This window comes from Solea solea, chromosome 19 (assembly GCF_958295425.1).
Source record: "Solea solea chromosome 19, fSolSol10.1, whole genome shotgun sequence".
Classification (NCBI taxonomy): domain Eukaryota; kingdom Metazoa; phylum Chordata; class Actinopteri; order Pleuronectiformes; family Soleidae; genus Solea; species Solea solea.
The window spans coordinates 19,067,024-19,091,499 of record NC_081152.1 but is presented as its reverse complement, the minus strand read 5'-3'; the positions used below and the strand labels follow the sequence as shown (position 1 = coordinate 19,091,499).

The 24,476-nt window shown below is 42.6% G+C and overlaps 2 protein-coding genes across 2 annotated transcripts; both read right to left on the bottom strand.

The window, feature by feature from the left end:
* Positions 1-280: 280 nt before the first annotated feature.
* On the bottom strand, positions 281-4,904 carry june (JunE proto-oncogene, AP-1 transcription factor subunit). The gene is made up of 2 exons (XM_058617901.1): positions 4,836-4,904; positions 281-2,792 (listed from the first exon to the last, which is right to left on the bottom strand). Exon 2 carries the CDS (start codon positions 2,652-2,654, stop codon positions 1,650-1,652), a length of 1,005 nt encoding a protein of 334 aa, XP_058473884.1. The 5' UTR covers positions 2,655-2,792; positions 4,836-4,904; the 3' UTR covers positions 281-1,649.
* Positions 4,905-7,325: 2,421 nt separating this feature from the next.
* LOC131446575 (leukemia inhibitory factor receptor-like) lies at positions 7,326-23,265 on the bottom strand. The gene is made up of 15 exons (XM_058617900.1): positions 22,299-23,265; positions 20,966-21,235; positions 20,070-20,193; positions 19,845-19,996; positions 17,428-17,573; positions 17,193-17,346; positions 16,679-16,740; positions 14,117-14,345; positions 13,136-13,315; positions 12,953-13,054; positions 12,710-12,880; positions 11,975-12,103; positions 11,803-11,896; positions 11,641-11,707; positions 7,326-10,516 (listed from the first exon to the last, which is right to left on the bottom strand). Exons 1-15 carry the CDS (start codon positions 22,456-22,458, stop codon positions 10,073-10,075), a joined length of 2,484 nt encoding a protein of 827 aa, XP_058473883.1. The 5' UTR covers positions 22,459-23,265; the 3' UTR covers positions 7,326-10,072.
* Between the last annotated feature and the right edge of the window lie 1,211 nt (positions 23,266-24,476).

The window sequence follows — 24,476 nt, the reverse complement described above, 5'->3', positions numbered from 1 at the left end:
TCTCTTTGTAAACCGCTCACTCTCCCACACCAAATTCCATAGAGAAAATCAGTCATTTTTAGCAATTTTAGCAATTTTATCTTAATATGTCTGTGGTGCGGGTTTTAAAGGTTAGGCTTGGCAACTACTACATTAAAGGGTTAATTCGAGTTGTTTTTTTAAGTGTACGGTCACGTAGTCCGAGCTGACTCGGATGTGAGTGTCCTCTGACTACGTGGCTGCCAGCAGGAGCTGGTTTTTAGCCACTTAATATAAACAAATTTAATCAAATAAACTCCAGCTTAGCTCAATGATCTCTTAAGAACATGTTCACTTGTTAATCTCACTGTTAGAGACATATTTTTCAACAGGAAACGGAAGTTTGTGTTACTTTGTAAACCGGTCACTCTCCCACACCAAAGTCCATAGAGAAAATCAGCAATTTTAGCTCATGGGAACACAGTAGCTGCTGATCTTCTGCTGCCTTATTTTGTACATTTATGTCACTGAGAAAAATCTAAATGAAAGATTTTAAACTTTAAAGTCACAAAATAATTCATGATTACCTGCAAATGGAGGCAGCAGTGGATCAACAAGTCCTGTGTGCTGTGATGTTAAATCACTGCTTTTCTCTATGGAGTTTGGTGTGGGAGAGTGAGTGCTTCACTGAGCGACAGAAACTTTAGTTTCCTGTTGGAAAATGTGTGTCTAACAGTGAGATGAAGCCTGGAACATATTCTTTAGATATCTGGAAATTAACTAGGTGTAGATTTTAATAGGTGAGTCTTTTGTTAAGTGTGTTTGTCGTCTGGTTCCCGGCACAGGGGGCGCTCACAGTCTCAGTCAAGGCTGTTTATCTGTCAGTAACTGATAGAATAAGCCTGTTCAGTGAGGGACAATATTGATTTTAGTTATAATAACATAATAATAATATTAATAATAATGATAACAATGATACTACTACTACTAATAATAATAATAATAATGATAAAGAAAAGCAGAGGGTGAACATTTTATCACTGATATTTTACCACAAACATCTCAACACAGTGAAACAATGTGACAGAAATGAAACATATTCATAATAAATAAGTGTTTGATCGTAACAATAATAACAATAATAACAGATTATACACACACCACTTTATACATTTGTACAAAAATAGAATCAGACGTGAAAAAGTAAAAAATAAATAAATATTTGTTGGATGGGCTTCTGTTTCTTTTTTTACTGATTAAATGTAACAGTTGTGTTTATTTATGTGCAGTTACAGTTTAAAAGATAAAATTAAAGAAGTAATCTGATTACTTCACTGTTCACAGTGAAGTTTGATTATGTTTGTGGCGTTTTACAAATGTTTAATGACAAATATTTAAAGGTAAAAAGAGTAAATGTAATCTCTCTCTCTCACACACACACACACGCTTCTTTTTAAATTACACGTTCAGACTCTGAACATCCGTCTTGTCACGTCGCCTCCCATCTCTCCTCTAAGCCCCGCCTCCTCAGGCTGAATGATTGACAGCAGGACAGAGTAAATCCCGTCATACATCCATCTGTCCAGAGGGGGGCGTCTTTGTCACCGAGCCGCTCGCTCTGACCACGAGCGCGAGTGAAACGCCGCGTTATTAAATCACCTCAGACCTCGCCGTTGTCAAGTCCCGCCTCCTCAGCAGCGCGAGTCCTCGCTGCCCGAGGCTCCTCCCACTCCACCGGACTTGGCGGCGGCCGAGGCGACGGCGATGTGGCAGCCGTTGGTGACGTGGCTCATGACCTTCTGCTTGAGCTGGGCGACCTGCTCGCGCAGCATGGCGGCGGTGGAGGCCAGGTCCGAGTTCTGGCTCTTCAGAACCTTCACCTTCTCCTCCAGCCGCGAGATCCGCTCCAGCTTCCGCTTGCGACACTTGGACGCCGCGATACGGTTGCGCAGCTTCTTGCGCTCCGCTTTGATCCGCTCCTGTGTCTCCAGGTCGATCGGGGAGAGGGGGGACATGGGGTCGCCTGGTGGGCGGGGCACCTCAGGGACGGTCTGCGGCGCGTCCAGGCCTCGCGTGTGCGGCTGAGGAGGTCCGACGCTTCCCGAGCTACTGCCGTATGTTAGCTGCCCGCCGGGATACGGCATCTGTGCGTGGTTGTAGCTGCTGAGGTTGGTGTACACCGGCATGTCACTGGCGGACATCAGGTTCCTCTGGTAGGACGCCTGCAGGGATGGGGACGGAGACATGGGACCTCCCACCAGCTGGTTCTGCTTGTGGAGGTCGGCGAGAGCTTTGACGAAGCCGTCGGCGAACCCTTCCTGCTCGTTGGTGGCCTGGTTGCGGTAGAGGAAGGTGTTGGTGACGTTGGACGCCGGGCTGGTGGTCACCAGTCCCTGGTTGGACTGGATGATCAGGTGCTCCAGGTCAGGAGACGCCAGCTTCAGCAGGTTCATGTCCATGGCAGAGGACGCCACAGACGACATAAGCGAGGTGTTCGCGGTGAGTGCGTGGTTGCCAGGGTTACCGCCCCTCCCTCCTGCGCCGCCACCACCACCACTGGAGAAATGGTGACCGGCCGCCATCGCCATGGCCTTCTTACTCATCAGCATCTTGTTGCCCGGGTAACGCTCGTACTCGGCGATGTGGCTGTAGCCGGAGACAGTGGGAGAGTCGTCGTGGTAGAAGGGAGTCTCCATCTTTGGCCTTCAGTGACGAGGATGCGTCTCAGGGGAAATCTTCATAATTAGATTAAAGTGATTATCGGAGATTGAAATATTCCACTGACGTCAGCGTCTGCGGGATGAAGAGACGGGGGGGAGACGAGGAGACAGTCCCTGCAGAGGACAGAGAGATTACTGAGGTGCCACCACTGTTACATTATGTCTATATTTCTTGTAAAGATACATAAAATAACTATTGAGATAATCCCTTAAATTAAAGTTTTTTTCCATTTCAAATCAGCATGAAAACATTTTTTTCTTCAACTTTGTTCACAGAACTGAACTGATTACATTTTTTTTGCCAGAGGACAAAGGTCAAGGTCACTGTGACCTCACAAAAGCTACATATTATTATTTTTTCAAGTCCCTCTAAGGTAAGTTAATGAATTAGTGAACTCATTTTTGCATATTTTCATTATTACTGTAATAAAAAAAGCAAAGCGTTCGCTCCCACAACAAACTCCATAGAGAAAATCATGGATTTTACATCACAGCACACAGGAGCTGTCGATCCACCGCTGCCTCCATCAGTGAGTTCAAGAGTGTTATTTTTGTGAGTTCTGTGTTTGAAACCCTTCCTTCAGATTGACGTCAGTGACACAAACTGCCCACACGAGGCAGCAGTGGACCAGCGGCTCCCGTGTTCCTACGAGCTAAAATCGCAGATTTTCTCAATGGACTTTGGTGTGGGAGAGTGGACGCTCTTGAAAACCATCTCCAGTGTTATTACACTATAAGCTGCTGCATCTACTGTATGCAACGGTGTGTGTGGTCACGTGACTGCCGGGTGGTGTAAAAGCTGTACTACACATCAAAGGTCACACACACTCAGGGACAGGACGTGTGATGATGTGACTCAGCTCGTCCAGCTCCATCATCGTGGAGACGAGGAGGAGGAGGAGGAGGAGTCCTCCAGTCAACACCAGTGAAGTTAGTCTGATAATCACCAGCTGTGTCAGTCATCGTGAGTCATGTGACCACGTGGTGCGAGTCCGAGTCATCACACACACGTTCAAACAGCTGTTCCTCTGAGGACACTGCACCTCACCTTAATCATAACCACAACTCAAAGCTTTGTCCTGAACTTAACCAGCTCCTTTGGAAATGAGGTTATGCCTCATTAGGACCAGGTTTTGGTCACCATGAGGACTGCTGGTCCTGACAAGGTCAGTGTTTATCACAGAAAAAAAATGTCCGATAGAGGCAACAAATACAAGAACACACGTCCAACACTTTAACTCTATGAGCCAGTCCAGCACCAGCCCCACTGTGACATCACACGTTGGCTCGTTAACTCCTCCTCCAGCTTTTGTATTTTGTCCCCGCCCTAAACCCCGCCCCCGTTTCATGCTCTGTGTTACATTAACAAGGATCATAAGTCACAAAATGGACGTCCTCCCGTGTAGAAACTCTGTTTTCTTATCGTCTCACATCAGTGGTGTCGCCCCCCGATGGACATTTAAGAGAACACACGCTTCAGACTCTTCCGCAGTGGCTTCACTTTTTCCAGACCCTCTACGACACATCACCTCCTCACGGCCACTTTATTAGGTACACCTCTTCGACTACTCGGCCAGTCGTGATGACAGCAGTTACGCCAGCTGCTGAAGTTGGTCTGGAGCGTCAGAATGTGGAAGAAAAGGCGATTTAACTACTGATTTTACTGGGACTTTTCATCACAGACTGGTCCAAAAATGAGGAAAATGTCCACTGAGCTGGAGCAAATGTCTTGTTGATGTCAAAGAGGGGGGATGACAATAACAGAAAGACAAGAGTAACTCAAATAACCACGTGTTAAACACCAACGCAGAAGCAGATTTACTTACAGCAGTTACACTACACATACAAAACCCACAGAGTGTCATATAACGTGCTGTAGTTTAAAAACATTCAGATTTACCAGTTATTAAATTGAAATACTTCAGAGAAGCTCCGCCTCCGGCAGCTACAACATTAAAAACACGTGTAATAACATCATCGTGTAAGAGGAAATAAATGTTTTTTTTCTTTTTAAAGAACTGTCACTGTGATGAACTGGAGCTTTAAACAGAACTTTCTTTCACACACACACACACACACACACACACACACACACACAGAGAGGATGTGATTAATGATAACATGATGATGATGATGATGATAAAGGTTCATACTCACAGAGAGAAGAAGAAGCAGAGAAGCTGCCGAGGCTCCGAGAGCAGACTGAGTGAGTCGTACAGAGTCAGAGTCACACTGAACACACACACACACACACACACACACACACACTTGCTCTCTCTCACTCCCTCTCTCTCACTCTCTCTTTTACGTTTTCCATCCATCATTATTATTATTATTATTATTGTTATTATTATTATAATAATAATTATTATTATTATTATCACATTTATAGATTCAGTAAAAAGAAAACGGACTCGTTTCTCTGTAAACATTGTGTCATTTAGTAAAACCTCTCACTCTCCCACACCAAAGCCCATACAGAAAATAGGTGATTTAGCATCAGAGCACATTCAGGAGTTGTTGTTTTATTTTTATTTTGTGACTTAAATGTTTGAAATCTGTTAGTTCAGATGTAACCAAGGTAGACGAGCAGCTCCTGTGACCCCCTCGCGGTGCAGGAGGGTGACACACAAACAAACTTCTGTTTAACAGCAAGAGAATGTGTAAATCATGAAAACCTGCTCTGGTCACTGCTCTGGTCACTGAGAGGTCATGACCTCTGTGACATCAGTGGCCACAGATACCACGGCCAATCAGCTGTGACCTGATCAGATCACGCTCGACACAATCTGTTTGTGTTTGTTTTCATTTGGGATCATTCAAACAAAGTGGAGAGGGAGAGAGAGAGAGACAGAGGGAGAGGGAGAGAGAGAGGGGGAGAGAGAGAGAGAGAGAGAGAGAGGGAGGGAGAGGGAGAGGGAGAGAGGGAGGGAGAGGGAGAGGGAGAGAGAGAGAGACAGAGGGAGAGGGAGGGAGGGAGGGAGGGAGAGCGAGAGAGGGAGAGAGGGGGAGAGTGAGAGAGAGAGGGAGAGCAGAAGCAATGTAATTATAGTTCTGACTGTAGGTGGAGAACACACACACACACACACACACACACACACACACGTCTCATTCAGTAGAAGTGATATGATGCCCCCACCTGTCAGGAAGACCACATTACACATTACGTGTCTCACCCTCTTTCTTCTTCCTTCATTCATTCCTTTCTTTCTTTCATTCTTTCATCCCTTTTCTGTCCTTCTTTCAGTGCCCACCTTTCTTCACTCCATCTTCCCTTCTCTCTCTCCTTCTTTCTTTCTTTCTTTGGGAGAGGTTTGTGACGTTTTGTAATTGTTTATTTTAATCATTGTTACGTATAGCGCTAACAGCCTTTTCTTTCTTCCCTGTATTTGTTTTGCATGAAAACTGCTTTCAGAGGAAAAGAGAAGAGATTAATGAACCTAAACCTATATTTAAATGTTTACTTTCAGACTTTAATCGTTCTACCTCTTCATAATCTTTATAAATGTCTTTTGTGACACTTTGTTTCTGACTATTTTTTACTAAATCTTAGTTCTTAACTTAAGAAATGAGGTTGTGCCTCAGCTGTTATGACATCATCGCAACAGCAGAGACACAAAGACACTAACCCTACTGCGAATACAAAACAAAGAAATAGAAAAACAAAATCTAGTTTCCAGGTGTTATTGTTTCACTAAATGAAAAAGAAAAGAAGGAAATGCGATAGAAGAGCGTCCTCTTTTAACTTTAATTCATGTTAAAAAAGAAGAAGCTGTGAGTGTTTTAGCCACGTTTGAACTACATTGTGTGATTCCCATTTAAAGCTCTACTAGGCAACTTCTATGTGCGGTTATTAACAATCTGTCAAATGATTGGAGAGAGAACTAAACGTCCTGCCCTTCCTTCAGAGAGAGACAGACAGTGCCTCCTATTGGCTGTTCCTGGGGTGACAATTGTCTACACTGCAAAGAAGCGTAAAAAGGCAGCGCGGGTAAAGAATCTGAAAATCATGAAAGTCGGTTTAAAGAAGTATGGGGCCTAACATGGAGCCTTGTGGAACACCACAACTGAATTAATCTGCCGTTTAAATACAACTTAAACCTTTGTAAAAGACAACAACAGCTGAGCACAGGATTTACCAAAATGAAATCACATGAATCACAAAAAAATATAGATTTTGTTGTCTTTTAAACACCGGCCAAAAACTGAATTAGTATTTCTGTTTTAAACCCTAAACTCAGATTATTCTGCAGAGAGGTGATGAAAGAGCAGCTAACAAATGCTAAGCTGCTAGCCTAAATACAGAAGTCTACATGATCGCCCTTGGGTCCTATTGTCACACTGCATATAATATCTCATTTTATATTTTATTTGATGTTTCTTTGGACTTTTTTATTTGAAGAATTGTTTGAATAATAAAACCTATTTTTGTAATAATGTGTTTTATTTAAGTCTTTGTTTTTTTTACACATGTAAAATCTATCGTCAGTCAAAGAGTGGAATATTAATTAAAGGGGACATATTATGTCATGTTATTAAATCATTCACTGTTCAGTTTCAATTTACACACACACCAGAAATAATGTTCTGGCTCCCTCTAGTGTTCACTGAAGAAACTGTCATTAAACAAACACACACAAAAAAATGTCATATATATATATATCATATCATTTATTTAAAATCAGGATCATTTTCCGGACGAGCATCAGTTCTCATCACCAAACTCTTCCAAACACAACAGCAAAGCTATATAAACTATTTAAAGGGGGCATATTATGCAAAATAAACTTTTTAATCATTTTAATACTTATATTTGGTACTCTGGAGGCCCTACCAGTCGCCAAAGTGAGGAATAAGAATACTTAGTCCTTTTTTCGTGGTCCCCCTTAGTGTAAGAATAGGCGATAAAACACGCAATGTTGAATTCCCTGCGCTTATGACGGCAGCATGCGCATTTCACCGCGAATGTTACCGCCCACCAGTAAGTTTACTTGGAGAGCTCCACCTTAGCTCCACCTTGTCCCTGCGAGAGTGCAGGCGAGGGAGGAAGAGCGGTATTATGTCAGCGTGGAGGGACAAGTGTGCTGTTGGTGGTTGCACAGTGGAGCGTGTTTTACACAAACTTCCAGCCTCAGAGGATTTTATATATGAAGCTAATGTGCCAGATAAAGTCAGCAAACGTGTGTGTTTGTGTGTTCGCACCACTTCACATCAGACTGCGGCCAGCGGTCGCCGTATTTAGTCAGCGAACGCATTTCACCGACGTACAAACACACACATTTTTAAGAAAAGGTCAAATAGAGCTCATAACTGACCATTCTGACACGTCCTAATTAAAAATATTTGTTCAGTACGTCCTCCATGACCGGAGCACAGACTCAGTCTGATACAGTCACATACAGCAGCAGTTTATGCAGCTCGCCGCTCACCGCTGGCCATCAGTGGTGGCGATCAGTGGTGGCGATCAGCAGTGCTGTCCCTAAGGCTTGATTCGACGTCTCTTCCTGTGACCGCACTCTCGCTGTTTTCCGCGCACGCTGCCATGTTGATATGGTCAGAGAACTAGTGGAGGGAGGGGGAGAGGAATGGAGTGGCGGGAACAGGAGCTGAGCGAGTGAGCGCTGTAAAAAGGACAAATCAGAAACCCCCTGGAAGAAGTGGGTGTGTGTTTGCCTGTGTCTGATTTGCATATAAAGGGACCATGCACAAAACCGAGCGTTCTGAAAGGGGCGGGTTTAGCAGGGATATTGAACTGCTATGGTGCTTCATCCTGGTATTTTGACCAAAGCATGTCACTGACATGTTCATTAGGACACCAGGGAACTATTTTAACTTGGGAAATAGGGTATGTCTCCTTTAAACTATAAAAAAAAAAAAACACCCACACACATCTGGGGTTGTGAAATAACTTTCCTCCCAGGCTCTGACTTCACTCTCTCTTCTTCCCGTCTGACCCTCTGATCCCACGCCTGTGACTCACTGACCAGACAGAAGCAGCTCAGCTTCCCGTCTGTGACCGTGCGCGGATTTCACAATCACGGAGCTCCAGCGGCTCAGCCCTCAGTCAGTGACATGGATGATGTGTGGGTTCACTTATCTGACCGGATTCAGGGAGCTTTCTGTCCAGCTGGAAGGACACCAGAGAAGACCCAGAACCTGCTTGAGGGATTGTATCCTCCCATCTGGACCTGGGATCAGCTCAGAATCCTTCAGGAGGAGCTGGAAAGCGTTGCTGGGGAGAGGGATCTATGAAAACACCAAGCTCAACCTGTTACCGACGCAAAAACCAAACCTCAAATAAGCAGAAGAAGACATTACATTATTATTTCACCCAACTGTAGCAAGTTATACGTCACAGCAGGGCCGGCCCAAGACTTTATGGGGCCCAGTAGCAACCGATAACGTAATAACGGCCAATAATGTAATAATTTAAATGTAATAAAACCAATAACGTAATAAATTGCCAATAATGTAATAAAGTTGTTGAGCCAATAACGTAATAACTTTTTGCCAATAACGTAATAACTTATTACGTTATTGGCCTTGCACTAAAAAACAATCCTTTGATAATGTAATAACTGAGCTGTATCACTTTATTTTATTTCCAATTTCTGGAGAGAAAGTGTCAAGTGTATTGGCTCAACAACTTTATTACATTATTGGCAATTTATTACGTTATTGGTTTTATTACATTTAAATTATTACGTTATTGGCCATTATTACACTATTAGCTCTTATTACATTATCGGCTGTTATTACATTATCGGTTGCTACAGGCCCTAAGCTGACCTCAGAATAGCATGCACTTGATTATTATTGACACAATTGTGTTATTCACACCAAACCACGATTTAAATATCTAAATATATCTAAAGATATCTACATTTCTTTATTATTTTTTCTCCACACACTCCTGTGTGGGGCCCCCCTGCAGCTGTTCCATTATGCCTTGGGCTAGCGCTGAGTCACAGTGTATGTTACTATTAACACTTACAAAACAAAAATACATGTACAATCACACTGAAATGTACACACAAAAGCATGTTCACAATCTTCCAGGAAGCATTATTATTATTATTATGATTATATGTACGATGCATGTGAGCAGGCATACGCCCCCTTTTTCCCCGTCACCACAGCGACCACAGACGTGGTGAAAGTACCGACGACTAACTGAAAACTCGACCAGCACGACGCCATTTTATATCCATGAAACAGGTTGTCAAAATTTTGAATTTTTGCGTGTAATTAAGTTTAAGTGTGTCATATTTTATAATAAATAACCTGACAATATCAGCCCGCAAACACAGAATAAAAGGTATGTTTTCAAAACATGACACGGGACAACGTAACGGCACTGGCTGTTCTCATCTAGAGATAGATAGATGCAGCAGCTACATGGGCGGAGACTGTGGTAACAGGAGGTACGTGACGACGCAGTGACTGTCTGTGTCCTCGTCTGTCGGGGTCACACTGACGCTCCGACTCTGATGCGTGTACCCGTCACAGTTGTTCTGTAAACGCGTCCAGTTGTGAAGCTCTGGGTTTAACTCATTGTCGGGAGCCAACGCGGGGTTATACGACGGGTTAGCGAACACGCCTCTGAACAGCGAGGACGGTAAATCGGACTCGGTTGGGACGGCGGACGGCGAGGTGGAGTGGATTTTCAGGGGCTGGTTGTAGTAGCCCTTTGGAGTTTGAGTACAAACAAACGGTTTCTCATCATCAGTGACGTGATCAGTCACAGGTGGTCGTGTTTCACAAAGCAGCTCCGGAACATCCATGACCTCGCCTTGGAGAGACCGATCCACGTAACGAGAATGACAAAGGTTTTCAACCTGAGAGACAGACTCAGAATTAGCTCATAGATGGTGATCAATAACCAATAATCCACCATAAAATGTGTTATCATCGTATTAAAAAGAGGATCCATCAATAAAGTATTGCACTCCCTGAAAACTGACTCACCACAGATAAGGTACAACAAGACTACATCCATGTTAGCAGCACAGTGAGGCTGTGCTAATGTAAACATGCTAATATCATCACGGTTACAACGCAAATGTACAGGAAAATACAATGGTCTGAAATCTTAACATGCTAACATCCTCAGGTACTCTGATGAGCATTATTAACTTAGTTTCAATGCTAGCACTTTTATATCTCAAGAATGTGTTGTCTTACAATATCAGTTCAGTGTTAGCATGCTAACATCCTCAAAGTTACAAAGTTTACATGATGATTATGATTAAAATATATATACATATATGTATATATACATATATATAATGTTTAACATATTACTTGGGGTGTTCAAAAGCTAAACTAGCTAATAACTGCCAATAAAGGCTCTGCAATAAAACTGTTTAGTCACTTTAGTGTCAAGCGACTGCATCCTATGATATGATGCTAACATTTTGATGGCTATTAAATATATATATAATATGTTCCCAATATTAGATCAAAATAATAGCATGCTAACGTTTTTATATTTCAACAATGTGTGGTTTACAATACCAGTTGTGTTAGCATGCTAACATCAATCACAGTTACAATGCTAAAATGAAATGCTTAAACTTGCTAACACAAAGTACAGCAAAGGCTGATGGGAAATGTTATTAGCTCTGCCGCTAACTGGTCACAAAAAGTGATTAGAATGATAATCATAAGGGACCAGGATGTCAAGTCAATTAATAAACCAGTTTAGTTCTTATGATACTAACATTCTGATGGCCAATAAATGTTATAGTTGTATTATAGTATAGTACATTAAGTTGTTATGCTAACAATTTAGAATTAAAAGCAAAAGCAAAACAGCGAAACATTTAAATCCTACGTTTCCTTCAGTACAACTCAGTGGTATCTGTCATAACAAAGTTCAATACCATTGTTCTGACCTTCTGTCAATAATGTAAAACTGAAAAAAATGCTTCGATGGGCCTCTTTAAACCTGAGGATCTACCTGTGACAGCATCCACTTGTCCGTCAACATCGGCTCAGGGATCGGAGGATAGATCTTGCTTTTGATGCTGTTGGTGGTAAAAATACATGACAATGAATCTCAACAAAGAAAATCTGAACATGACCATACAACACAACAACATATTATGAATATTACACGTACCCCTCCCAGTGTCTGCAGCAAAGCAGAGTGATGAAGAGCAGGAGCAAAAACACAGAGACCAAGGAAATGACGACTGTTCCGATCAAGTTATCGGCTGTTAGGACGAATAGATCGGTTACAGAGCAGAAACTTAAACTTTTACAAAGCGTGAAAGTGGGAAAACAAAACATACTCTGTGAATTCAAGGTGACAGTGAGGGATGTGGTGCCGCACTCTCCCACTGCAGTCAGCGCCTTCACTGTGAACGTGTACGTAGTGATTTCCAGGTCTGTGGCTGTGAGGCTTGTGGCGTCAGGGTTATCTGAACCAGAGGACGAGAAGGTCGTTGAAGGTCGTTAAAATAACAGTTTTACAAGACAATCATGTTACAATCTCTGTCTACATAAAAAAGTAAATAAAAAAAGTGCTGCTTTATCCAGTTTAAGAAGGCGTTCCAATTCCGTTGGAAATCTTTGCCTGATTCAGACACTGGGAATGACGTCACACCTGAGTTAATGGCGTTCACATGTCGTAAAGTGAAAGTTAATTTTAGCAAATTCAAAATCAAGCAAATTTGATTCCCAAATTTTACAATAATTTAAACATAGCAACAGAACGCACTATAACTTCAACTTCTCTTACCTTTCGTTCCTTTCCTCACGATTAATTAGCGCCACCACCAGGACTCGCAAAGTATTGATGCCGGTGGTGGGTCAAATTGGCAGAAAATTTGTTTTTGAGTGACATTTTGAAATATCAGTACCTGCCATTTGCCATTTGTTTATTTCAGTTCACTTTGTTCAGATTCTTACGTTTAGTGTTTTAGGGTGCATGTCCTGTTCGAGTTCCCCGTGTTTCTGCTCTGTTTTTTTACGCCCGTCGCATCATTTGTAGCCTCATAGCTTAAAACAAGTGGAGGGTACGTTACCTGTGCTCACATTAAAGACTACATTGCTGCTTCTGTTGTTGTCTGACCAGTAGAGAACGTAGCCCTCAATGAACGCAGTCTGCTCGCTCACAGCCACTGGAGCCCAGGTCACGTCGACCTTTGACCCCTGCTGTCTCCACCCAAGTGGCGTAAAAAGGCCACTTGGAATTACTGCCAAAGTAAAAGCACTTTTAGATTTAAGTGAAGAAAAGAAACAAAGATGCAAAGTTCCCTTTTTCTTACTTTGTTCGCGAACGTATCCCTCGCGTCTCTCCAGCAGCTCTGGAGCGCCGTGTGTGCAGGCAAATATGGACAAAGAGTATCTCAGTCCGTCTTTGAAGTTTTCTGACGAAGACAAACCAACAAAAAAAACTGTAACAACAAAGCTTTTCTGACATGTTTTACAGTCAGAGAAATAGAACATACTTGAAAGGATATTGGCGCTAGTTTCATGACGAGGCACTTTGAGCCACTCCACGGTGTCGTTACGCCAGGTCGGACGCCAGTCCACGATGTAGCCGCAGCTCGCAGCCGGACTGGACGACCAGGACAGAGGGAAGCTGCTGTTAACGCCAGTGATCCGAGAAGTGTGGACGCTGGCCAGATCTGGAAATTAATATTTACAGTGTCAGGGATCGTTGAAGAAAAACTTCCATCAAATTTTCGATGCAGATATTTCTGGTGGAGACCAAAACCGAGCTAAAATCAGTTTAATATGTTCATTACACTGGTGTTTCAAATGAAGCTGACTTTACAACTTTATAAGGTTATAATACTATATTCAAGAATAGTCTAATTCAATAATTCCCATGGTTTGGGCAGCAGCTCCAACACCCCTGGTGGCCTGCGGGTGTATCACAGGCGGTGATAAAACTTAAAAGATTATGTTTTTAATTTCAGTTTTCGAATGTTATTGTAAAATTTAAATTACAATAAACCAGTTATGGCACAAAGACAAATCTTCTTCTTTTTTTGTTCTTTAAAAAGTTTGCCAAAAACAACATTATTTCAAGAGAGGTGCTGTAAAATTGTAACAGAAAAACGCCAAAAATGGAGAATAATACGTGGCAGGTGGTGTACAGACTCCAAAAACACAAGGAGATGACAACAAAGAAATAGAAAATGACATATTCTTTTACCTAAAGTAAAGTATTTGTTGTAAATCCAAAAATTGCTATTCAAAAATAGCTATTTAGGACACTAAATTGCTATTTTGTGTGGCTAAAAACATTAGCAGATTATTATCTAATTCTAAATTGTACTTTTGTGCTCGGCCAGCCATGAAAAACAGGGAAAACTTGTTTAAAAATGTGATTTTAAATGGAGTTAGTAGGACACTAACTATTTTAAGTCACACTTGGAAAGTTGTGTCTTCCTAAGGCCTGACAACTTCCTCCAGGTTCATACCCGTGTTGACGTTGGGGGTGGTGATGGTCGACGGCGGCGAGTTGCCCTTGTCATTTCTCGCTGTAACTGTGATGAGATAGCGGACGCTGCTGGTGTCCACGCTGAGAACCACGCTGTGTTTGCTGTGAATCACCGTGGTCGTGTTGCACTGTTGCTCCGTCGCTGTGGTCTCAGTCCAGGTCACTGTGTAATCTATGATGCGTCCATGACTCTGGTGATCCAGCAGCTCCTGTGGGAGGGGAACGTCACAACATGATGAACCTGGCAGTGGTTATGGTTTGTGCTTTCACCGTCTTTGTGAATGAACTTTATTCTTGTATTAAATGAATCGTGAATAGTGTCACAGAGTAAAGCTCCGGTCTGTAGCATAAAAACATGACCCGGCTCCTGATATAAATATAAAGGATGGTGAAAAACAACAACTCATACAATCATGTGATTGTACAAAAAAGGAAATATAAGTATTTATCTTCAATTGACCTAAATTTGACATGCTTTAATTGATTGAAAGACTTTATTCCACCCCCAGAGGGGAAACACACATTTACAACAGCTCAGTTAAAGAAATGAGAATAGAATAAAATGAAATACAATATAGTAAAAAAATTACAAAAAAAATTAACCGAGATGTGCAAAAAAAGAAAAATCCTGAATATAAACACTGAAGTTTACAACCATAATCAGGGGTGTAAGTATTGGAGTTGCCCCTGACGACCAGGGGGAACGGATACATCTTAGTGGGGGAGGATTATTTCACCAAGTTTGTCTCTCTATATGCTCTGCCAAATCAGACTGCTCAGACAGTAGCCCGCTGTTTGTTTGAAGATTATGTTCTGCTACACGGGGTCCCAGAGAGAGATGCTGCATACGGACCAAGGCCGGCAGTTTGAGGCTGAGGTGATCCAAGCTCTCTGTCAGCTTCTCGGTATAAAGAAGACACGCACCACTGCCTATAATCCTTAATCTGATGGCATGGTGGAACGTCATAACAGGACGTTGATTGATCAGCTGGCTAAAATGCTACTCTCTCTCTCACCCCCCGTGAGTGGGACACCTATGTGAAGCAGGTGGCTTTCGCATATAACACTTCTAAACACGCCAGTACACAGTTCACCCCCTTCTATCTGCTGCATGGACGTGAGGCCCGGGTTCTAGCTGAGGCTCTGGTGCCCTCTAGTGTCCTGGACACTCAGGGCCCTGGGTCTCTGGCTGAGTATGCGTTGACCATCGTAGAGAAGTTGGAGTCCGCCTTCTGTGTAGCCCGACTTAACTCTGCAGAGGCCCATGAGAGACAGAGACGGTATCATGACGAGAGTAGCTGTTACCATGCCTATGGAGTGGGCGCACTGGTGTGGCCGATTAACCCCACCGAGAGTCGTACCAAGTTGGCGCCGCACTGGAGAGGCCCTTATCGGGTCGTGTAGGCATTGGCTTCTAATGGCGATGCGGCTTTGACATATCGTATCGTCAATCACATGGACCCAGCGGAACGGGCTCAGGTGGTTCACCACAACAGGCTGAAGCCGTACGCGCTGCCGATGCCTACTCCGGCTGTTCCTTCCACCCCTGCTGCCTTTGGGTCCGCCCCTGTTCTGGGTGCTCCCCATACCCCACTGGTAGCAGATCAGCCTCCGGTTGGGGAGGGGGAGTCTGCATTGTGTGGGGGTTTGAACTTTGAGACCGGACCATCACATAGAGGTCGTGTGGTGCGGCCTCCTCCACGTTTTCAGGACTATGTCCTGTTTTGAGTTCTTTGTTTTGTTTTGCTGTGTAGCTGGGGAGGCAGGCAGGCGATGTTCACTGAATATGCATATGGTTCAGGTGTTGTTTTTTTTTGTTGTTTTCCTGTGTCACTGTACAAGCACATGAAGGTACGATGTTTTTTTTTTTGTTTTGTTGGTTTATTTTCTCTCTTTCTGTTTTTGTTTTTTGTTTGTTCTCTCTCAGCTATGTGTGGGGTACCTTGGTGCCTTGATGTATTGGCCATTTCCTGTTTGGGGGTTTTGTGTGGTCTTGTTGTTACTGAAACAGGTCGTTTCTAAATGGGGGGGGGGGGAGTATGTAACAGATTGTTCTCTGTCCCTCTGTGAGGATGTTGTGTTGGCGGACTTCCGCTCGCTTCTCGTTCTACGTATATAATAAAAAGTGTGAGTTCTTGTTGTGGTGACTTACACTGAACTCTATTTCTTGTCTTTCATCCAGTTATTGTGGTGTTACCATTCGATTCATATATAGCTCCTGACGACCTCTGAGGACGCTCGGTTACAATAGCACACTTACTCATTTAATGAGTGATCTGAATGTCATGACCGAAATAAACATATAAACATATAAATAAATAAATAAATAAATAAAGCTCAATGGCACATTTGTACATGAAAAAAAAAAGGGTGTTTTACATGAATCAAGACTTCCAGTGAGCCAATGAGTTTCATATGAAATGTCTTAATCGTGTCCTACAGCTCATTTATCATCAGTCTATCGGTTTCTAATTGCTGATAAATCCCATAATCACAGTATTTATTTGTCGTTTACTAAATGACGCTTTGTTTAAAAACTTACTTTCCAGATAACGACAATGTGGTTTTGCTTCATCTGCATCCAAACATCAAGAGCATCTGGAACTGAAACAGAAACACGACATAAACACTAGAGTTCAGATGAATCAAGATTTAAATCATTTCAAACATGCGTGCGTGAAGTTCAGAGTTTGCGACGTCCACGGAAGTAAATTCTTACGTAGAAAAATGGTTTCTAAACGGACATCTTTCGTCGTCTGTCTTTCTTGGTTACACTGGCGTTTGCAGTGCTAGCACACTAGCTGGTGCTGCCGTTGCCTAGCAGCAATGTTCTCACGGCTTTACCGTTTCCACGCCGAGGGATGTCACGTGTGAAAACTTCAAATGAGGTGAAAACCTCATTTGAGGGTTGACAACAACAACCTCATTCCGTTGACGTCGGAAACTCTGAACTGTGCGCTGCCCTCTAGTGGATGTACTGATAACACCGTTGGATCTTTTGTATGTAAATGCAGTTAAAATGAGGCTAAAATTGTTTTGTTTTTTTAAACACCGACCATCAGCCTCTGTGTGGAACACGGACGCTGAGCTCCAGTCGCCCCAATTCCAGGAATGCTGCGTCGTCCTACATTGTACCGTGACGTTATATTTCCAGTTTGGTATCAGCTCAGTCACAACTGCAGAGTTCAGACCAACACCAGAGGCTTCACTCTGGAGACGCCACAGGGATGAGAGGACGTCAGAGGAGGAGGAGTTTAACAAAAACCAGCCGCTTACATCACACACACTCACCACGACACTGGTTCCGTCGTGACTAACTTTGACTCGACACGTCACGTTCAGTTTCTTGTACCGCTGAACCGTCCACCTCCACTTCAGGGTCACCTTTCTGGGCGTCACGGCTGAGGCGGTCACGTCCTCCGGTGCGAACATGTGAACTGAAACAGAGAGAAAAACAGAGTCATGTGAGTGTGAACAGCAGGGGGCGCCGCAGACTCAGTACAGTGTCAAAGGTTTAACATGTAAAATTTTGTGACACCCAGTGGTGAAGCAGTAAACTGCAGTTCATTCAAATGAAGAAGAAAAAAAAAAGAATAAGATGATGCTAAGTTAATACAAGTCAAGTTTAATGAATTCAAGATAAGTTAAGTGAAATTACATTTTATAAGTAAAGGAGTAACATTTATTTCATATGGATTTAATTAAGCCCAGTAAAATTAAGTTAAAATAACACAGCTAAATAAATTCCGCACAATTAAGTCAATATCACTGAAGTTAAATTAAAGTGAAATTCTGCTAATATGAGTTAAGACAATTAAAGTAAAATTAAGTTGAAATAAGATACCACTGGATAAGTTAAGGAAAATTCTGTTAGTATGAGTTTAAATAAGCAAGATTAAATTAAGTTACGTAAAATAGATAAGTTCAGAAACGTCAGGTACAATAAAGTCAATATAAGTTATGTTACGACTGTCGTCGTTATTTTGCAGCCAAACTGCTGTGTGTGCTTCGTGTGTGTGCCCTGGGTTTTTTCTGTCATCAATCTCCTAGGCAAATTGCTGTGTGGCCTAGCCGTGCCAGGATTGATGGAGTGGTTCTGGGCCCTGCCTCTCGATTGGCTGTACTCGATCACCACCTGATACATAAGGAGCCAATATGGTGGAGGGCAGGAGGGCAGGAGAGCAGCATGGCAGATGGCAGCACGCACTTCCTCCTCATCCTCCTCATCCTCCTCCTCCTCCTCCTCCTCCTCCTCCTCCTCCTCCTCCTCCTCTCCCAACAGGCCACACTTCAGCTGTAGTTGTGTGTTTTTGTGTAGTTTAGTTGTTGTTTCAGTAGTAGGGGTGGACTGCCAGTTTTGTTAAAGCGTTTTCTCCTGTTTATGTATTCAGGGAAGTAAGTTCCTGTCATTTGGTTTGTTTAAGGTTGCTTAGGTAAGGTTTATTGTTTTCTAGACAGGGACCTTTTTGTTTGTTATTTTGGCCTTAGTCCACCCTGAAGCCTAGACCTTAGTTCATCCATTTTTTGTCATTTAACCTACTTTTGTAAATAAATCATTCTTTTTTCTGAATATAAAGCTAAAAATCATTTGTGGTCACTTGGGACTTGGGGAAGATGAGGCCTTATCACGTTGTGTCCTAGGCCCCCTAGACTGGGGCATAGGAGTTAAGTAAAGTAAAGTTACATTCAATTTATATCAGTTAAGAAAAAGGAAAACAAAATAAAGTTAACAAAAGATAGTACTAGATAAGTTAAGAAATAGTGAATACAATTAAGTCATTATAAGTTAAGACAAAAGTAAAATTCAGTTAATATAAGTTAAAGGTGACATCGAATGCTGGTATAGCACATATATGTTAGTTATGGAGGACACTTACATATATTAACTTGTTTTCATGGTTAAAAACCTCCTAATCGCTGCAAACGAGCCGATCAAAATATCTCCTCACTGACGCTCTCGTCAGCCGCGCGTTTCAGACCAAAATCACACACACAGAACGTGGACTGTGTTGTGATTGGCCAGCCAACGCGAGCTTTCCTACTGTCCTGTGATTGGCCAGGTACCTGGAAGTGACGTAATAGATAGGCCAGCTCTCAGATACACAGCTCCCCCTCTGGCACGGTGGATGCTCTGCATCTCAGCAGCTACAACGAGAGTAGTTCTTCTTCTTCTGCGGTTGAATGTACGCAATCGGATGTGCCCGTGCTAGTGCCCGCACCGGGAGGCGCTACGGTGGTGAGAAGAGTGGTGAGGATTTCTGATGACATCATCAGCATAGGGAAGTGCCGATCCGCTTTGCAGAGCCCAGGAAAACAATACAACACTATTTTCTAAGCAGTGGCTGAACTGTTGTTCTGAAACTTTAGGGTTTCATAAACGAGGTAATGACGCAGATACACACACAAACGCAGCGTTAATTGGAGCTTCCGGTCTATGTCGCCTTTAAAGAAAAGTTACATAAAATAAAGTTAACATAAGACAGGATGAGATATGTTAAGAATAGTTAAGTAGAACTAAGTTTATATAAGTTAAGACAGTGTTACAAGACACGTTAAGATAAACTAAGACCAGAAAGGTTAAGATCATCTAAATGAAGTTAAAGTGAATAAGTTTTAGTTGTTTGAACAGAATTGTGTTCAGTGAACTGAACTTAAAACTTAAAACGTCTCCTCTATCAAACGTCAGTGTAGCAGAGATGAAGGCTGACCTCTGTGCGTCAGGTCTGCTCTCTCCGTCAGCTCCACCTTCCCCAGAACATTCTCTGCCGTTAACGTCCAGTTTCTCACATCAGCGACTACGTGAACCTTCTGAGAACATCGGCCTCGAGACGCAGACACTGACACTGCTGCTGTACATGATCTGGAGGATACAACACACAGGAAATAAACTTTACAGTTTGAGTCATCACTCAGAAAACACACGGAAAATTTACCCTCCAAGCAGGCGATAAGCTGTGGGTTCTCTGAACAGGTGTGTTTTTCGTCCGACTGTCCAGTGACACTCCACTGATTCCAGATCTCTGGTTTCGCACTGAAGATTCTTGTCATCAGGCGGGTCTGAGCATCAAGACAAACAAACGTTTTCATTTGCAGACTTCCCATAAAACGTGAGCTCATTGACTTAAAATGATCTTCATGTTCAAGAGGCCAATACTAGGGCACTATGACCTTGAGCTCTGACCTTTGACCTCCCAAATCTACACAGTAAATGTGCGAGTCCAGGTGAACGTTCGGACAAAACTTGCAAGACGTTTATACCCACAAACACCAAAGTCTTATTTCCTTTGGAGGTTTTCGTGGCATAATGAGGTAACTGACTTATCAGAGACTTAACAAAAGACTAATGTAATAAAAATCTACATCAGCTCACGTAAACGACGCTTTATCTCGCTGTTAAGACTTAAGAATTTTCCATCAGTAAAGTGAAATGTGTGCCGCCTTGTAAGCCGCTCACTCTCCCACACCAAAGTCCATAGAGAAAATCAACGATTTCATCAAACCACCGCACACAGGAGTCGCTGATCCACCGCTGCCTCCCTCAGGTAAGTTCATGGCAGTCGTTTAGTAGCTTCGGTATTAAAATAAAATCCATCCTTGAGATTAACCTCGGCGACACAAACAGACCCAAACAAGGCAACAGTAGACCAGCAGCTCCTGTGTCCGCACAAGCTTAAATTGAGGATTTTCTCCATGGACTTTGGTATGGGAGAGAAAAACTGCCGAGATACGGCGGCAAACATATCTTTTTTAAGCTATCACATGATTGTTTTGTTACAAAAAAAATACAAATGTGATACAACAGTGCCCTCTGGCTGTCACAGTGACTCACAGCCGACGAAAGCCGAGGCTCCGTCTATCATCTTAACGTCCTGGTTACTGCTTTTACAAATGATGTCCGTGGAGCTTAGATTTGACGGCCACTCCAGGTGAACGGTCAGGGCAAAGGTCGACTCATTTTTCCTGACGACGTCCACGTTGGGGGTGCTATTCTGCCCGTTCACGTACATCTGGTCAAACATCTGTCCTGGTGGCAGAACGCAGTAGAAGGTGGCGGTGCTGCCCACCTGAAACGTTTGGTCACGTGGATAAACCCTCGGCCCTTTGGAGAAAAAACATCTTAATCAGTGAATCTGACTGATGAGTTTAAAAAGTTTGTGATGAGAAAGTGAGATCTGCGATTGTGGATACTCTGCTGCCTCCGTCGGTCAGTTCACATGTGTTATTTTGTGACTTTGACATTTGAAATCATTTGTTCAGATTCACAAACTGGCACAAAACGACCAAAAAAGGCGACAGTACGAGCAGCAGCTCCTGAGTCCATGAGAGCTTAAATCCTCCATTTTACACAAAAGAGTACACAAGAGTACACAAAACAACACAAACTTCACTTTTCTGTTTAAAAAAATCTCTCTTTCACAACATAACATATTCAAAAACATTCTTGCGATACCATGGACTTAAAGGACTAGTGTCAAAAAAACGTGTGACATCTAATTTTTGTGCCTGAAGAGTGCAACAAAAGGAGGAACCCTACACTCACGGTTCCCATCCCCTTGGTTGACAATCAAAATCAAGGACTGTTGAAGGACTTTCCAAGGACTGCATGTGCTGACACAGCGTAAGATTGGAGGACAACTTGCAAGAGCGTCTTTTCCCCAATGGCGTCCACTTTTGTGGTCTGCTTCTGGACAAGTGATTGTCCTTGGGATGTTGGACAAAGTCAGTCTTTGTGATTTTCGTTGGCGAGACAGGGCTTGGTTAACTTTACTCGCTCGTTGTTCTGCGTGGAATCTCACGTCAACGGCGGAGAGAGAGTCTACAACACCGCTAGTAATTATGTTGTGACGTTTGTCCTGCGTCGGTCTCGTCTACGTACATCAAGCAACGCAGGGCATGAAACAGTTGGTGGCGTCGTAACATCTTCTTAAATATCAACTTAACTTCTTTCATGCAAAGGACTTGTGAGACCCGTGGGAACCCTGGGTGAGGTTCCTCCGACTTTCCACAACTCAGACATTCCGACCTCCGACTACAGTTGAAAGAAACCCTAAATGACAGCGAGCCTCCATATGTCAGGCTGCAGGTGGCGCTCACAGCACACTCGACCTCCACACTGAGCCTGAAATAACCTGTTGACACAGGTCAGTGAAGGCAACACTCACCCTGTTCTCCTCCCTGCGTTCTCCTCCCACAGAACAACAAGGCCAGTAAAACCCATGTGACCGTGACCGTCCTCCTGCTCCTCATCACCGACTCGACTCCACAAACTCGACTCTGAAGTGGAAACATCTTTCCCTGTTTGTTCACAGAGCGTGCGTTCATTTTGGTAAGTGATAATGACGATGATAGAGATGCTTCCAGGAGGAGAGCCGGCGACTTTGTGCGGCTCTCACTCTATCAAAGCAGTGTCTGGTTACAAAAACTGATCACTCCCTTCCACAGAAGTCAATCTAGGAGTTGTGAAATCCATGTGGAGTAGAGGCAGGAAATGAGGCTTCCTGGTTACCGTGAGTCAGAGTGGGCAGACTTCAGCTTGTTTTCATATTTTCTTTTTTCCAGTGTAAGCTTCTTTTCTGACGGTAAAAAAACGCCTCTTTCCTTATTTTAGCTCGCAGCTCAAACAGAACCAGGAATGAGTCTCTTCTCCAGGAAAAGTTCACCAAATAAACTTTTTTTTTTTTGAAACTCAAAACACATGTGTACAGTGTACAATTACAGACTCCCAAAAGTGAACAGCCATTCAGACTACACTGAGACACAAGTGGTATAAACAAAACTTCAGACAAACAATTCAAAGGAGAAATTAAACAATTAATACAACATACAAAAGAAAAAGAAATAAAACAAAACAAAATAAACCTCTCAGATAGCAACACTCGTATGGTACAAAAATAGTTCAACAAATTGTTGTCTATTCAAACTCATTTAAAAATATCCTCACAATATATATGCTCTTTAGCCTCATTAAGAGGTTTACATTGACCCAGACTCAAACCTCCTCTTCGTCCACTAGCGCCACACCTTTCACAAACCGCTCGAATGGTCCCCAAACCTTCTCAAAAAGTTCTTGTTCCCTCTTTGTATATATGTTATTTTTAACATTTGCCTGACCCAATGAGTGACACTTGGTATGCTGGACTTCTTCCAAAATAATGCAATTGATTTTTTTGCATGTAGAAGACACAAGTCTATCATAGTTTGTTCACTCTTGGTATATTTGTGATTTTTGGGGTAAAGTCCTAAAATAAAGAAAACTGGGCTTATCACAAGATCTTTTGAAAGAATCTTTTCTATTGCTTTTTTAATTTCTTCCCAAAAAGCTTTGACCTTACTGCATTCCCACACACAGTGGAATAGCGTCCCCTTTTCCCTCAAACATTTTGTACATAAATCAGGTATATTACTGTTATATTTATTTCACTTAACTGGTGTGATATAAGTTGTCATGGTCCATTTATACTGTAACAATCTCAAACTGGTGTTGACTGATTGGGAGTGAGCCTTTGTGCATATTGATCCCCAGTCCTCTGGAGAGATCTCTTTTCCCAAGTCTTTACTCCATACGTTTTCTCTACAATCTGAATTTTCTGATGAGTTAGACATCGATGCATCATACATCTCTGAAATAGCACCTTTGCTTAAACTATCCTTAGACATCAATTTTTCTAAAGTGGATGTTAAGGGTTTGGTTATCTGCCCAATAATACCAGGTTATATTTGGACTTTTTAGACCCCCCTCACTGTATGGTAAGTACAGGAGTGATAAGCGAACTCTGGCACGGTTATTAGCCCATATAAATGCTGTGAATAACCTTCTTATCTTCGGAAAAGAATCATCAGGTGGAGGCAGTGGAACATTCGGAAATATATATTTTAGGGAGTATATTCATTTTTATAATATTTATTCTGCCAATCAAGGATAGAGGCAGGGTAACCCACCTATTAATTGAACTTGTTATTTCTTCCATCAAGGGCTCGTAGTTGATTTTTACAATCCAATCTAGTTTAGATCCAATTTGTATTCCTAAATATGTAAATTGATCTACCACGTTAAACTTAGAAGTTTCTGTAAGTGTGTTTTCCCTTTCCTTTTCATTAAGTACTTAGTGTTATTAATTGTACACCCTGAGATGGCACCAAAGGATTTTATTAACTGTAGAAGAGCAGGGATTGTTTTGTTAAGGTGGGAGAGAAATAAGATAACGTCATCTGCATATAGGGAAAGTTTAGTTCTGGCCAATTGTTATTCCAACTATTACGGTATGCTTGCGTACAGCTATAGCAAATGGTTCAATCGCCAGAGTAAACAAAAACGGGGACAAGGGGCGTCCCTGACGGCA

Coding starts and splice junctions, on each gene's coding strand:
- june (XM_058617901.1), bottom strand. CDS start 2,654: ATGGAGACTCCCTTCTACCACGACGACTCTCCCACTGTCTCCGGCTAC.
- LOC131446575 (XM_058617900.1), bottom strand. CDS start 22,458: ATGAACGCACGCTCTGTGAACAAACAGGGAAAGATGTTTCCACTTCAG. Junction 17,574..19,844: donor AGCAGACCTGACGCACAGAG/GTCAGCCTTCAT, acceptor TCTCTGTTTCAG/TTCACATGTTCGCACCGGAG. Junction 13,055..13,135: donor TAGCGCCAATATCCTTTCAA/GTATGTTCTATT, acceptor TGTCTTCGTCAG/AAAACTTCAAAGACGGACTG.